Genomic DNA, 14,342 nt, shown 5'->3' with positions numbered 1-14,342 from the left:
ACTACTATATCATATATACTTTATTACAAAATTAGACATAGATCTCACTTTTATAATATTACGCTTTTCATTTAAAACTTGGAGTTAGTAATTTTCCAAAATAAACTCCACTAAACCATAAAAGAAAGATAAAAAACATACCAGTGAGAATTAAATTCAAATATTAATAATATTATAAAACAATATGAAATTTTTTCTTGTTCTTTTCTCTGTCACAACACCTCATAAAATCTTGCAACTTTGAGCTGTCAAACAAAACTCACATAGTGTTGAACAAAACGAATTCAATAATAAACCGACTGCGAATTTCTCTTTTACCGAAAAAAAAAAACACATTTTTTCTGTCAAAAACATACTCATTTTGTTCATTTCAGAAATGCAAAGACTTTTTTATGCAAACACACACAAACGTGTGTCTATATATGTGTGATTTTATACAGATGAGATGAGCACAGATTTAGAAAATTTCGAGCTCCTGCACAAGGTGGCCAACCCCCCCCCCACCCCACCCCACCCCCCAACTACGTACGCGGTTTTCTTGTCACCTTTCCAGTGTTTGTGTAAAATTTCCTAACTTTAATCGAAGCCCAGAAAGAAACAAGCAAGAAAATCGCCATTAAAATCCAATCCCAAGGTGATTTCCTTGAGTGAAATATGCAAGACTTGTGCAGCTTTCACAGTTCATGCAAATGGACTGCTCCGATTTCCTCCTCTCTGCGTTAAAGTTTCGATTTTTCTGATTTTCTCCACTGTTTCGAGTGATGGGCTCGAGCCAAATCGCCGCCTCCGGCGGCGGCGGGAGCAAGAATGGGAGTAACGAGAAGTGCGCTCTGTCGCCAGCTTTTGCGTTTTTCTTGTTTTCCTTTGTCGTTTTGGGGTCGATTGGGAGCCTCTACGCGAGGCTTATGCTTGCTGCTAACGTGCGCGCGGGGATCACTGCACGCGGCTGCGAAGAAGACAATGAGGGCTCGTGGGCTATTGGCATTTACTACGGCGACTCCCCCTTTTCTCTTAAACCCATTGAAGCTGTATGTTTTTTTTTTTTTTTTTTTTTTTTTTTTTTTTTTTCTGTTTACCAATTTTTTTATTTATTTTTCCTTATATGCATGTTATTGGATCATGGAGGTTGACTTTTGTGATATTTTTTTGTTTGAAGTATTTCTTGGTTTTGGTGGTGGATTAGGATAGAAGAGTTTTGATTATTTGTTATATGTTTTTTATTAGGGGACATTTCTTGGTTTATTCACACCTCCAAATTTTTGTTAATTAAATATATTTCTTATAGGCTTGGTTTTCTTGTTTTGGTGAATTTCTTGTGAAATACTATGATTCAACGATCTTTCTTTATATTTTTATGGGCATGTGAAATTGTGTGGGTTGATAATTGATTAAAGATTATGAAAATTTGTTGGCAGATGAATATTTGGAAGGAGAAGACTGCAGCTTGGCCTGTGGCTAATCCAGTTGTCACTTGTGCCTCACTTTCTGATTCTGGTTTTCCCAGTAACTTTGTTGCTGACCCTTTTCTTTTTCTTCAGGTCTCTCTCTCTCTCATGGTTTCCTCTTTTGCATATTTGTATTGTTATCTGCATTATATTAGTAATCATGGAATCTGATAATAACATATCCTGCCAAAGAGGCTTCATAGGGATAAAGATGAGAGCTTTTTGGGATTATAGCAAGTGGGTTTGAGGTGTAAATTGGATCTGGGATAGGTATAAAGAGTTGTCTTTTATATAATTCTAGAAAAGAAATTTGGAAATAAAGGAGATGTGTATCCTCACTGGCTAGCTGGGAATGAAATAAATTCGAATTTCTGTTGGAGAAGGGAATATATTCTTTCCCCTTTTTCCATTTGAGTGGATTAGGTGGACATGTATTTATCAAAAAAAATAATTCTTACTTGAGAAGTAATCCTCTTTAGGGATTCCAATATTATGTATTGTAATTAATTCTTCTCAAGTAGTATTGAATTTGTGTTGTCTTTGACAAGGAAGGGTAACATAATTTACGGCTGTTCACAACGAAGATTGTTCGTGATTGATGAGTGTTGATTAGTCGAGTCGTTGATTAGAAGAGAAACATACAGAAATTTGAGAATTGAACTGAAGCAAGTCGAAGTTATCTTATGTTTCGAACAGTTTAGAAGACTGATGTTGTTTGTAGGGATAATAAACTCCATAAACATGTAACTAACACATTGCAGATCATAATTTTCTAGTTGATAAATTGAGTAATTCAGGTTGATACTCATTTCCAAGTGTGGTGTTGACTATTATAAACAAATTGTTGCTGTCACCACCTGCTTTTCTGTGTGCCTTCATGTTTTTCAACTGTCGCTGTCGTTACAAAAGATTCATTCTTTTGTCCAATTTTCTCTGTGTGTGTGTGTTTTTGATTTGTTTATGACAATGAATTAGACTTATGATTATCTGCTTATCTTGATTCCAGTCGAGTGCTACATTAGTATTGCATACGATCATTTGAGGAATATATTTGCAACTTACATTGAAGTTGTGTATTCACTTTGCATTTTGCTTCATCGAATGTTTGATCGCATGATCCAGGGCAATACTCTTTACCTGTTCTACGAAACAAAAAATTCGATAACAATGCAAGGCGACATCGGAGTTGCACGAAGTGTAGATAAGGGAGCAACGTGGGAGCAGTTGGGGATCGCCCTCGATGAAGATTGGCATCTCTCCTATCCGTATGTCTTCGAGTACAATGGAAACGTAAGAGCTTGACTTATTAAACAAAATTGTCAACTATCATCTCATAAACTTAATCTAAACGATATGGTATAACACGTGCATAGATGTCTAACTGGTTCGATTATCAGTCCAATTTACTTGATTGATTGAATCACTCATTTTATTGTTTCCTGCAGATATATATGATGCCCGAGGGCAGTGCAAAAGGGGATCTCCGTCTCTATCGTGCAACCAACTTCCCTCTGAAATGGACATTGGACCGGGTCGTCATGAAGAAGCCGCTTGTGGATTCTTTCATGATTCCTCATGAGGGCAAGTACTGGCTTTTTGGTTCCGATCACAGTGGCATTGGCACGCGAAAAAACGGGCAGCTGGAGATCTGGTATAGCATCTCGCCTCTCGGTCCGTGGAGACCTCACAAGAAAAACCCGATATACAACACGGACAAGAGCGTGGGAGCTCGGAATGGGGGGAGGCCTTTCGTGTATAATGGAAACCTCTACCGTGTAGGTCAAGACTGCGGTGAGACATACGGGCACCGGATACGTGTATTCAAAGTAACCGTTCTAACAACTCTGGAGTTTAGAGAAGTCGAGGTGCCCTTGGGCATTAACGAGCCAGTTAAGGGACGAAATTCGTGGAATGGCGCTCGCAATCACCACCTTGATGTGCAGCAGCTCGGCTCCGGTGAGTGGGTTGCAGTTCTAGACGGAGACCGAGTTCCATCAGGAGATGCTATGCATCGCTTCATTCTTGGCTCTGCTATAGTTATGGCGGTTGCTACGCTCATCGTGCTCGTTGGAATGCTTCTCGGAGCTGTGAAGTGTATCGTGCCTTTGAGTTGGTGCCCCCACGATATTGGGAAGAGGAGCGACGGTTTCTTGGCTTGGGAGAGGTCGAATTTTTTCTCCTCCAAGCTACGGCTCTTCTGCAGCCGCCTGAACAGAGGATGCTCGTCTCTTCGCGCTAGGATAAGGCCGCACACGTGGACTGGAACACTCGTCGTGGTTTCAACAGTGTTGATCGCCACGGTGCTAATGTGCACCGGAGTTAAGTATATATCCGGAGGGAGCGGCGCGGAGGAGCCGTACGCGGTGGAGGGGCACTACTCGCAGTTCACGCTACTAACGATGACCTACGATGCCCGGCTATGGAATCTGAAAATGTACGTAAAGCATTACTCGAGATGCGCCTCGGTGAGAGAGATCGTCGTGGTGTGGAACAAAGGAACGCCGCCCCGGCCGAGCGACTTCGACTCGGCCGTGCCGGTGCGGGTGAGAGTCGAGAAGCGTAACTCGCTCAACAACCGGTTCAAGGCGGATCCTCTGATCGAGACTCGAGCGGTCCTCGAGCTCGACGACGACATCATGATGACTTGCGACGACATCGAGCGCGGGTTTAGGGTTTGGCGGGCGAATCCCGACCGGATCGTCGGTTTCTACCCGCGCCTCGTTGGCGCGGGCCGGTTGAGGTACAGAGGCGAGAAGCACGCCCGGAAGCACGGCAGGTACAACATGATCCTTACGGGGGCCGCGTTCCTCGACGGCCGGGCCGCGTTCGAGAGGTATTGGAGCGAGGAGGCCGAGGCCGGGAGAGCCGTGGTGGATAGGCTCTTCAACTGTGAGGATGTGTTGATGAACTACTTGTACGCGAATGCGAGCTCGTCGGGGGGCGCCGTCGTCGAGTACGTGAGGCCGGCGTGGGCGATCGACACGTCGAAATTCTCCGGCGTGGCGATTAGCAGGAACACACAAGCTCATTATGGAGTTAGGAGCAAGTGTTTGAAGGAGTTTGCTGGTATGTATGGTAATTTAAGTCATAAAAAGTCTGAGTTTAGCAGAAGGAAGGATGGTTGGGATGTATAGTTGAAAAATAATTAGTTTTGGGGTAAAGATGTGCTGTTCATGTTGTTTGAATTTGTTTGTTTTTTTTTTTTTTTCTTTTTTTTTCTTTTTTTTTTTCTTATTACAGTGTAGATTATGTTAATTGTTTATAGCCTATAGCTTGTTGTACATCATGTTCTTGTCAGTCAATTGTATATTGGTTTGGATGAGAGCAAAGCAAGTTACTTTGATCTCTCTCTCTCTCTCTCTCTCTCTATTTGCACTATAATTCTATTCAGAAATTCATGATAAGCCAGGGCCTTTTTTGCAAATTCATAAAATTTTATGAAGTGGTTGCTTGTACTTCAATACTTAAAAATACAAACAGTGACAATAATATACATCTATATTTATTATAAAAGAGATTTATTTTATATAATTTAATTTGCCTATTATATTCTTGTTATATATTTAATTTAAGGATAGTAGTAGTAAAATGTGATACATTATAACAGTTTATACTTTTACAAATATTGTTATAATTACCTACAATATCCTTATTTATATGATTTTTTGTGTCTGTGATTAACAAAAATCTTTATGTGCCTATAATTTTTCAAAGTTGTAATATGATTTACTTATTTCACACATACACACAATCCATATATATAGGACGTGGTTCCAGTGAGACTTTTATTTTTCGTAAAAAATCAGAATAAGTAATAAATTAATAAAATCTACGAACAAATCAACATAACTCACGGATAGCCGTATCTAGTTAATATGGTGAAAATATCGCCTTGTTCATGTTTCAAACTCTCACAAAAATACCTATTCATACATTACATTGATTTATTTGTAAAAATTATTGACTTATTCACGCGTGTGAATGCGCGTTCTCAATTCTCAACACATTTAGTATTATCAACGTCTCTCTCTCCCTATATATATATATAATGCTTTTATGTGCATTGCATGTAGCTTCCTATTAGTATTTTCAAAATGGTGAATAATGAATTGAGTTTGATTGATATAATTTGATGAAATAATAGATGAAAGAATGTAGAACGTTATGGGCAGCCCTATTTCCCATTTTGAATAATTTGGCCTATAGTTTGAGGGAAAAGGATAGTCTATGGCCACCCTATTATGATTTACATGTTTTCTGTTTATTGGATGTGTCCAATTGCTATCTTCTAGTTTGGACCATTTCTTGACACCATTATTTGAGTGAAATTGTTTTTCTCCTTTGACATATGTCATGTGTGGCCCCCACTATGGATGAGGATAAACTTGCAAGTCAAATATAAACTTGGATGACTCATAGTTTTAGTCATTTCCATCAAAAAACAATTTTTTTAGCTACTTCTAGTTGTTAGGCCTAGACTACCTTGTCTTGTTATTTCTTTATTCTTTTTACTTTTTTGCTAAAAAATATAAAAAATTACTACTCCCTCCGTCCACGAAAAACATGCCACTTTGCTTTCGGCACGGGTTTTAAGAAAATGTGAGTAAAGTTGGTAGTGGAGTAAGGGTCCCACTTTAAATGTGAGTGGAGTTGTGTGGACCCTACTACTAAAAATGGAAGTGGCATATTTTTTGTGGACGGACGAAAAAGGAAATTGTGGCATATTTTTTGTGGACGGAGGGAGTATAATTTAGCCTTATAGCTTATATAAAATTATATTAATTTAAATTTTAGACAATATATAATTCAGTATTTGACTCAATAAATTCGATCAGGCAACATGTTAATATGGATTTGTTACAATTTTTATATTTTTTCTTTTTATGCATATGATAATTTATTACTCACTTTTTCTTTCTCTTATTTCTTTTCATTTTCTCTAATAAATATTAAATAATCAAAATCAAAGCTATCATCAGCACCCTCTCACTCTCCATTCCCTCTTTTTTCTCTTTTTTCTTTTCATTCATCAATTACCATACATGGGTACATAACATATATGTATCTAATTCATAGTATTATATTAATATCAAAATGTAATTTTCAAATTGGTTTCTTTTGCATTAAAATTAGATCTTTACTGATGTAGTTGTACTTTGATTTGTATTAAATTATCACTGTCTTGTAAGAATTTGTTAGATGTACTTTTGTTTGGGAAACACTTTTTTTGGTTTCATCAACAATAAAGTTTTGGAACACCAGCCCCCCAGACCTTTTATTTTTGTTGCATTTACCAATCAATTAATTTTATTTTATACTTAATCCAAATTAATTCACTAATTTTATCTGGTGGCTAATGCGACGAAATTAAAAAAAAATGGGTGTTCAACACAAAGCTGGAAAAAGATACAATTGCTTAGTGACAATATTATTTTGGTGTGATTTTGACAGCTAAACAATGCAATTTTAGCACAAAAATATAGGCCGAATAAAATCTTATCTAAAGTATTTTATTTTATAAGTATTAATATGCATATTAAATATATTTTTAACACTTGAGTTTTATTCTTTGTGGAAATTGTCGAAGTAATTTGTCAATCTATTGGGATAATTAAAATTATATTATCGACAGATTCATCTGTTATCATTAATTAAATCAAAATTTATAAACACAAACATAATTGGGGGAAATACAAGGTGCAAGGTTTGGAGTAAAATGATTTTTCTTCTTAAAATATGTATATAAAAAGAAGTGAACTTTTCCTTTTTATTTTACGCTAAAGTTGTGGTTAATGTAATTTGATGAAGAGACTTGAAACTAATTTAGTGCTAAATATAGTTAAAAGTTAAAACACTCAACTTTGATAATATAAAGTTGTTTATACAAATATAACCATACAGCAAAATAAAGCTAGAGATGACTGAGTATGCAAACTCTATTTAAACTTTTTTTTTAAAGGAAAAAAATAAAAGAAAAACTAAGATGTAAATAAACGTTGCTCCTAAAACAAGGGAATACTTTATTACAATGGTTCAAGAATTACAATGCCAATCCCATCATTTTGTTTTTCATTTTCATGTAGTCTTCTCAATCCCCATCCCCATACATATGATATGCCTATTTCCTTCTTTCCGCTCATCCTAATCCATAGCTTTTCCTTTTCAAGGCCTTGAAAAATTCATAAAGTTCATACCTTTTTCAGATATATGCATACACATTTGCATACTTGCATACAAAAACAAAGAAAAAGGGGGGAATTAATCAATTATATATGTATTCAATCATAAATTTGTGCAAGGAATCATTTGCTTTTCTGGGCCTCTCTTTGAAATGGTGGCTTTATCAGATTGCTGTCTGAAACAGAAAAAAGAGGGAATATTTATGGAGAATCTAATCTGATGTTTGATGGGTAGTTGTCTTCTCTTAAGTTTTCTGAGATTGTTTCTCTGCTATTCAACGGTCTTCACTTTCATTGGGGACTGTGAAAAATAAATCCAACCCTTGTCTCAAGATTTAATTTTTTTTAGGGAGAGAAAGCTGAAAGGTGTTGGCTTTAAGGGAAATAGGGTGTGCAGAGACAGATTCTGTGTGTGTTTTGTGTTGTTGTTTTTGCATGTATTGTGGGGGTGGTGGGGGAATTAGAGAAGTTTGGGGAAAATAATGTTGGCATTGGTTGGAGGAGGGGAAGCAGTTAATACAATGGAGAAGGAATTTGATTCAAAGATGAGGATTCAGAGCAACAGTTCTTCATCCAACAATGATGGTGGTGGTGGTAATGGTGATTCTCAGAGATCTAAGAATTTCTCCTTCAGAGCGCCACAGGAGAATTTTAGCATTCAAGATTTTGAATTGGGCAAGATTTATGGTGTTGGTTCCTATTCAAAGGTATAATCTTTTGCTTTTTCCCCCTCCTTTTCATTTCTGTGTTGTTTTTGTTTTCCATCTTTTTTTCTGTGTATGTTGCTCTTGATTGTGTGATGGATTCTTGTTGATTTGATGCATAGTTTGGATTGATATTGATTCCATTGAGCTTGATGTTTCTTGTTTAATACCCACCCAGAAAGCTCTTGCTTTTATTTGCTATTTCATGCCTCTTTCCTGGATTCATTTCTGTTTGCTTAACTTGAATAACTATTGAATGAGAGGAGCAGAGGATGCTTTCGAATTTCGTGATTTTGAACCTTTTGTGTTGTTTCAATTTATGATATTTCTACTAAGGAAAATGAGAGTTGGGACTTGTTGAAGTGATTGTTGAGTACATGAATTCTTCATCTGTTTGTAAACTGGTTTCAATGCTGCAAACTTAGAATAATTGGGATGGTGAAAAATCGATAGATGAGATGTTAAATCTTCCTGAAAACTCTACTTAATAGATGTTATGATGTAAGGTGTGTTTCTGGTCTTAGTTGAAGTATGATGAACTTGCAAAGGAAATCATAATTCCCAAAACAAAGCATTGCAAGGGCCCAACTGTTAATGTGCTGTGAACATCAAGATTTGGTGCTTGTTTCCCTTTTCATCGGTTTGGTTATCGTTTTTTGGTGAGGTTACTTAGAATAGATACTACTGTATTAGGTAGGATTAAGAAGTAGAGAGAGAGTCGTAAAAGTTCTCTCCGTAGCTACCATATCTAGGCCAATAACACATTCTTGGTGTAGGTGATTGGCTGTTTCATTTTCCAGATTTTATTGGGAAGACGAATTATAGGGCAATTTTAATGTGCTCGGGCAACTAAACTACTAATGCAGATGGCACAAACAAAATATTTGAACTCAATCTGTTTGAAATCATGGAATAATAGTTCCATGTTAAAAATATAATTCCATACGCTAAGTAGCTCTTTTCTTCATAGATTTAAGTTGTCTAAACTTGATTTGTTCCTGCTTGAGTAGTTCAGAATGATGCTGTGGTATTATCTCGAATTCCCAATTATGGTAGAAGCTGGAAAATATTAGTTTTTATGTGCAAAATGCAGGCAATGCTTTTTTCTCATTTGATTTATTATCGACAGGTTGTTCGAGCCAAGAAGAAAGACACCGGCAAGATTTATGCTATGAAGATCATGGACAAGAAGTTCATCACGAAAGAAAACAAAACAGCTTATGTAAAATTGGAGCGCATTGTTCTGGACCAGTTAGATCATCCCGGTGTAGTGCGATTGTTTTTTACATTTCAAGATAGTTTCTCACTCTGTGAGTATTACTCGTGACATTGGCATATATTCCTTATATTTTCTTGGTTGGTAAGGGTAATTTGATGTTCCTGTATTTAATTATATTCTGAAGACATGGCGCTCGAATCTTGTGAAGGCGGAGAACTTTTTGATCAAATCACACGGGTAAGTAAAATTCCGAGGACGTGCATACAATTTCTCGGAAATATTGTTCTATAGTTGGCCTTTAATATGATCTTGTGGGGTGCAGAAGGGCCGTTTATCAGAGGAAGATGCTCGTTTCTATGCAGCTGAAGTTGTGGATGCTCTCGAATATATACACAGTATGGGCTTAATACATCGAGATATTAAGGTATTTTGTCTTGTTGAGAATCATTATATTGCTATATTTAGCAATGCTAATAGTTTCTAGATGGCAGCCGGAGAACCTGCTGCTCACTGAAGATGGCCACATCAAAGTCGCAGATTTTGGTAGCGTAAAGCCTATGCAAGATAGCCAGATAACGGTCCTTCCTAACGCAGCATCGGGTTAGTCTGTGATGTAATTTTACTGCTAATGAGAAAGAATTAGGCGAATTCCGAATAATTTTTTTTATTCCTTTTAACTATATTCAGATGATAAGGCGTGTACCTTTGTCGGGACAGCCGCCTATGTACCTCCGGAAGTTTTAAATTCCTCTCCGGCAACTTTTGGGTATGATTAACGAGTTTTCCTTTACTGTTGGTGTTCGAACTTGTAAATAATCTTTTCATCAGTCGTGACTCGGTGTTCATTTGAAATGCGTTCGACCAGGAATGATCTCTGGGCCCTTGGATGTACGTTGTACCAAATGCTTTCGGGGACGTCTCCCTTCAAGGATAACAGTGAATGGCTTATTTTCCAAAGAATCATCGCGAGAGACATCAGATTTCCAAATTACTTTTCGGAAGCAGCACGGGATCTGATAGATAAATTATTGGCAAGAAATGAACTCACTACTTTACAAATTCTATTCAGAATTGTGCATTTTTGCTCAATATGTGAACTAGTACACGAAAATTTGGATTTTGTTTCTGCTGCGTAGATAGTCGTTTCTGATGCTTTGACAAGAGTATTGCACGTGCCAGCATAAAAAGATCGACGTTCATACGCTGTTTGCCTCGTCCAACCATTTGTATATTTGTCTTACTGGTACATTGCTACGTCTGATGCAGGATATTGATCCGAGTCAGAGACCGGGGGCGGGACCCGATGGCTATTTATCTCTGAAAAGCCATCCTTTTTTTATGGGAATTGATTGGACAAATTTGAGGGCTGTGAACCCACCTCCACTAGCTTTGGACCCAAGAGTAAGATCCTTTTCTATTTCATTTCAATTTTTATAAAGAGTTATTTTCCTTGAAAATCGAGGTTTCAAGAGTATTTAGTCGTCATTGCACATTGTCCAGGCTCAGTCGTCTCCTGGAGGCGAAGATCACGATTCTTCATGGAATCCCACACATGTTGGAGATGGTTCAGTAAAAACAAACGAAGGAAATGGTGCCGTTGCTTCAGCTTCTGATACTGGCAGCATTAATAGGCTTGCTTCAATTGATTCATTTGACTCGAAATGGTTAGTGTCAAGAGTTGCTTTTTCAGCTTCGAGACCTTTTCGGTGCAAACATCCTTTTGCTTCGTAGTAAATCTGTTTTGCACGACAAGAAGGAAAATCGATGAAGTTGAATGAAGCCATCAAGAACATTCGTTTGTAACTTCTTTCGTACGTTTTGACAGGCAGCAATTTTTGGAGCCGGGCGAGTCCGTTCTTATGATCTCCATGGTCAAGAAACTGCAGAAGATAACTAGTAAGAAGGTGCAGCTCATCCTTACGAACAAACCAAAATTGATCTATGTCGACCCGGCAAAACTGGAGGTCCGAGGAAATATCATATGGTCGGACAATCCGACTGATCTGAACGTTCAAGTTATAAGCCCTTCGAATTTCAAGATTTGCACTGTAAGTCTCGCTTCCTCGTTTATAGTGTTGATACCGTGATGTATATACATCCGTTGCCAAGGCTGTACGAACTCTAGGAAGACGAAAACAAGAACTTGGGTAGAGGAGTAGAGGCCTTATTCTATGGCTTGATAGGTGGTATATTAACAACGTTATTTTGGCCGGTGGAGGTTTAGAGACGGGTCGGGGGGTGTCGTTATTTGACTTGTCTTTCAGATTCTTAGCACCGTTTCACAATAATTTCCCGAGGCGATATTTCCGGCTCCGGAAATATCACATCCGGACATAATTGAGAAAACGTTGCAAGATTGAGGATCAATGTGTAATTTATAAAATGTCGGCAAATTATTTAAAACATGCTCGAAGGTCGATAAACTGATATTCGTGTTAGCTATCAAATGCCATGCTTTAGATCAGGGTTAATTGTACATAAATTACTGAACTTTCATCAAATTTTGGTTTTACATACAAACTTTAAAGTCCAGTAATTACCACGCTACACTTTAAAGTTTGTATCCAAAACTAGAATTTGATGAAGGTTCAATAATTTATACCAAATTTGAATCTATATTCAACATCACCATTTTGATCATGAATGCATCCTTGTGTATACAGCCGAAGAAGGTTATGTGCTTCGATGATGCAAAGCAACGAGCAGCGCAGTGGAAGAAGGCGATCGAGGCCCTCCAAAACCGGTAAATTGCTTACTCGTTCGACTACACATACATCTGGATATAATTATAACACAGCGTGGAAAAAGAAAAACACGAGGCGACCCCATCAACAGTTTCGGGTGATGCTCCGTTGGAAGCTCTCGCTCGAGGATAGTCGCTGTTCGAGCTCCTTAAGGTGGCCTCTCACATCACCATGGATATGTTATCCACCAGTTTTGCTACAAAAAATAGTTTGTTCAGAATCTCCCAGTTCAAATATCATTTATTTAGATCAGTTTTTGCTTTGATTTAGTTTATATTTGGATGATTAAATCTACATACTGAATGGAAAGTGTAATAGACCAGGAAACATTTTGATTCATTTAATTGTATGGTGAAAGAAAGATGAGAATTTCTTGTGTTTTACTTTTAAGGGCCCCTTTTTGGAGTTTTGATTGCAGCAGATAACTCTACATTTTTTACTTGGGTTAGTAATTTCCAACAATACGTACCCCGTCGTTATTGGACCACCATTGAAGTTGGAATCACGTGTGAAAGTTGGCATTATTACACTAACTTTTAGGCGTGATTCCGATTATCGGTGATCTGATTACGATGTGCTATGTATCGTTGGAAATCTCTTTTCATTTTAGTTATAGTTACGAAAAAAAAAAAAGGCTACGAACATAATTTTGGTGTGATTGTAGCTATAATTAGATTATTTCTAGAAGGCTATATAAATAATACAATGAATAAATAAATACCCTTAGAATTTAATAAGCTGAATTTTGATAGTATATTTTTATGGTTTAGAAGAACAATGTGTGTGCGGTCCAAATACAATTTGATTTATCAACCACCATATATATGGTCAGGGGCGGAGCTAGGGGTGGGGCAGGGGGGTCACTGGGCCCCCCTGAAATTTTCAAAAATACTAGGATATTTTCGTAATTTTATATTAAAAATAAAAAATATATAATTTTATCTACATCATTATCTTGTTGAGCTATTTTATACTGTAATTGATATGTTATAAGCTTTAGAGTTAAGATGCTTAGAATAAGTAAACACATAATTAATTTATACATATCATGCTTGGATTTGATTTTAGAGATTTATTTTTTGAATTTGATATTGAAAGTTACTTTGCCTTACAAAGTTTCATGGAATTTTGGAAAATAAAATCACAAACTATTTTGAATTTGCAATTTTAATGTCTTTTGAGTGTGGCGAATTAAATCACTATTTTTTCAAGTTTTGCAATTTCGTCCCCCAATTTTTTTCGATCGCTAGAGTGTTGAATTGGAGCTTACGTGGATTAGTAAAGACGACGGCGTTTTTGTGAGGCCTAAACGACATCGTTTCGTAACATTTCAAATAAAAATTTCTCCAAATTAGAAAGAGACTGTATCATGTATTTGCACTATATATAATATTCAATATTTAGTAATTTTATTGCAAAATACATCGTACCATGAATATGAGCTTGAAAATCTGTTAAAATGTGTTTTTTTTTGTAATTTAAATAATATTATAATTGTGTTATTGATTATCATTTATTTTTAATATAATTTAATTTATTTTTTATTTTTTTATTTAATTATTAATTTTCTTTAAAAAAAATTTGGAGCCCCCTGAATAAAAAGTCTGGCTCCGCCCCTGTATATGGTCCACATCAACTATAGTGTAATAAATATATTTAGTATTTTTTTTATGTGGGTGATATTATTATAATCTATTATTTTATCAACTACAAACCTACGAGTGAGAGAGTGAGAGAGTAATGAATTAATTAATTAAAGACAAGGTCTTGATGATGACTAATACAATTATTAGGACAAAATCATATGAAAAATATAAAGCATGTACAATATGACCTGTATAAATAATCACGCAATTAATTAATAATCACTATCTTTTTATAATTTTGGCGTGACGTTAAAATGAGACTTTTAAATTGTTAGATTGAAAATGACTTGATCAACCAACATCCAATTTTTCGAGTAATTTCTGTTTTTCTCACATAATCTTTTGGCTAAATTATTACAGGGGTTATGGTTAAAAAATAGACGAATTTTGAAAAAAAATTATAAT

At 36.4% G+C, this 14,342-nt stretch overlaps 2 protein-coding genes across 2 annotated transcripts; both read left to right on the top strand.

The window, feature by feature from the left end:
* The first annotated feature begins 266 nt into the window (after positions 1-266).
* LOC131006259 (glucosamine inositolphosphorylceramide transferase 1-like) lies at positions 267-4,806 on the top strand. The gene is made up of 4 exons (XM_057933441.1): positions 267-1,028; positions 1,416-1,538; positions 2,568-2,735; positions 2,891-4,806. Exons 1-4 carry the CDS (start codon positions 762-764, stop codon positions 4,577-4,579), a joined length of 2,247 nt encoding a protein of 748 aa, XP_057789424.1. The 5' UTR covers positions 267-761; the 3' UTR covers positions 4,580-4,806.
* Positions 4,807-7,388: 2,582 nt separating this feature from the next.
* LOC131006267 (3-phosphoinositide-dependent protein kinase 2-like) lies at positions 7,389-12,674 on the top strand. Its single transcript, XM_057933457.1, has 11 exons — positions 7,389-8,331; positions 9,458-9,638; positions 9,732-9,784; positions 9,870-9,971; positions 10,039-10,147; positions 10,235-10,313; positions 10,413-10,578; positions 10,814-10,948; positions 11,048-11,211; positions 11,373-11,595; positions 12,211-12,674. The coding sequence occupies exons 1-11, from the start codon at positions 8,107-8,109 to the stop codon at positions 12,292-12,294; spliced, it is 1,521 nt and encodes a 506-aa protein (XP_057789440.1). The 5' UTR covers positions 7,389-8,106; the 3' UTR covers positions 12,295-12,674.
* The last annotated feature ends 1,668 nt before the right edge of the window (positions 12,675-14,342 follow it).

This window comes from Salvia miltiorrhiza, chromosome 1 (assembly GCF_028751815.1).
Source record: "Salvia miltiorrhiza cultivar Shanhuang (shh) chromosome 1, IMPLAD_Smil_shh, whole genome shotgun sequence".
In the NCBI taxonomy this organism is placed as follows: Eukaryota; Viridiplantae; Streptophyta; class Magnoliopsida; order Lamiales; family Lamiaceae; genus Salvia; species Salvia miltiorrhiza.
The sequence above is the reverse complement of the archived record's forward strand: the minus strand, read 5'-3'. Positions and strand labels throughout refer to the sequence as shown.

Bases quoted from the DNA above. Each gene is read 5' to 3' on its own strand.
- LOC131006259 (XM_057933441.1), top strand. From the start codon at position 762: ATGGGCTCGAGCCAAATCGCCGCCTCCGGCGGCGGCGGGAGCAAGAAT. The intron at 1,029-1,415 runs GTATGTTTTTTT...ATTTGTTGGCAG, and splicing joins CTCTTAAACCCATTGAAGCT to ATGAATATTTGGAAGGAGAA. The intron at 2,736-2,890 runs GTAAGAGCTTGA...TGTTTCCTGCAG, and splicing joins TCTTCGAGTACAATGGAAAC to ATATATATGATGCCCGAGGG.
- LOC131006267 (XM_057933457.1), top strand. From the start codon at position 8,107: ATGTTGGCATTGGTTGGAGGAGGGGAAGCAGTTAATACAATGGAGAAG. The intron at 10,148-10,234 runs GTTAGTCTGTGA...AACTATATTCAG, and splicing joins CCTTCCTAACGCAGCATCGG to ATGATAAGGCGTGTACCTTT. The intron at 11,212-11,372 runs GTTAGTGTCAAG...ACGTTTTGACAG, and splicing joins GATTCATTTGACTCGAAATG to GCAGCAATTTTTGGAGCCGG.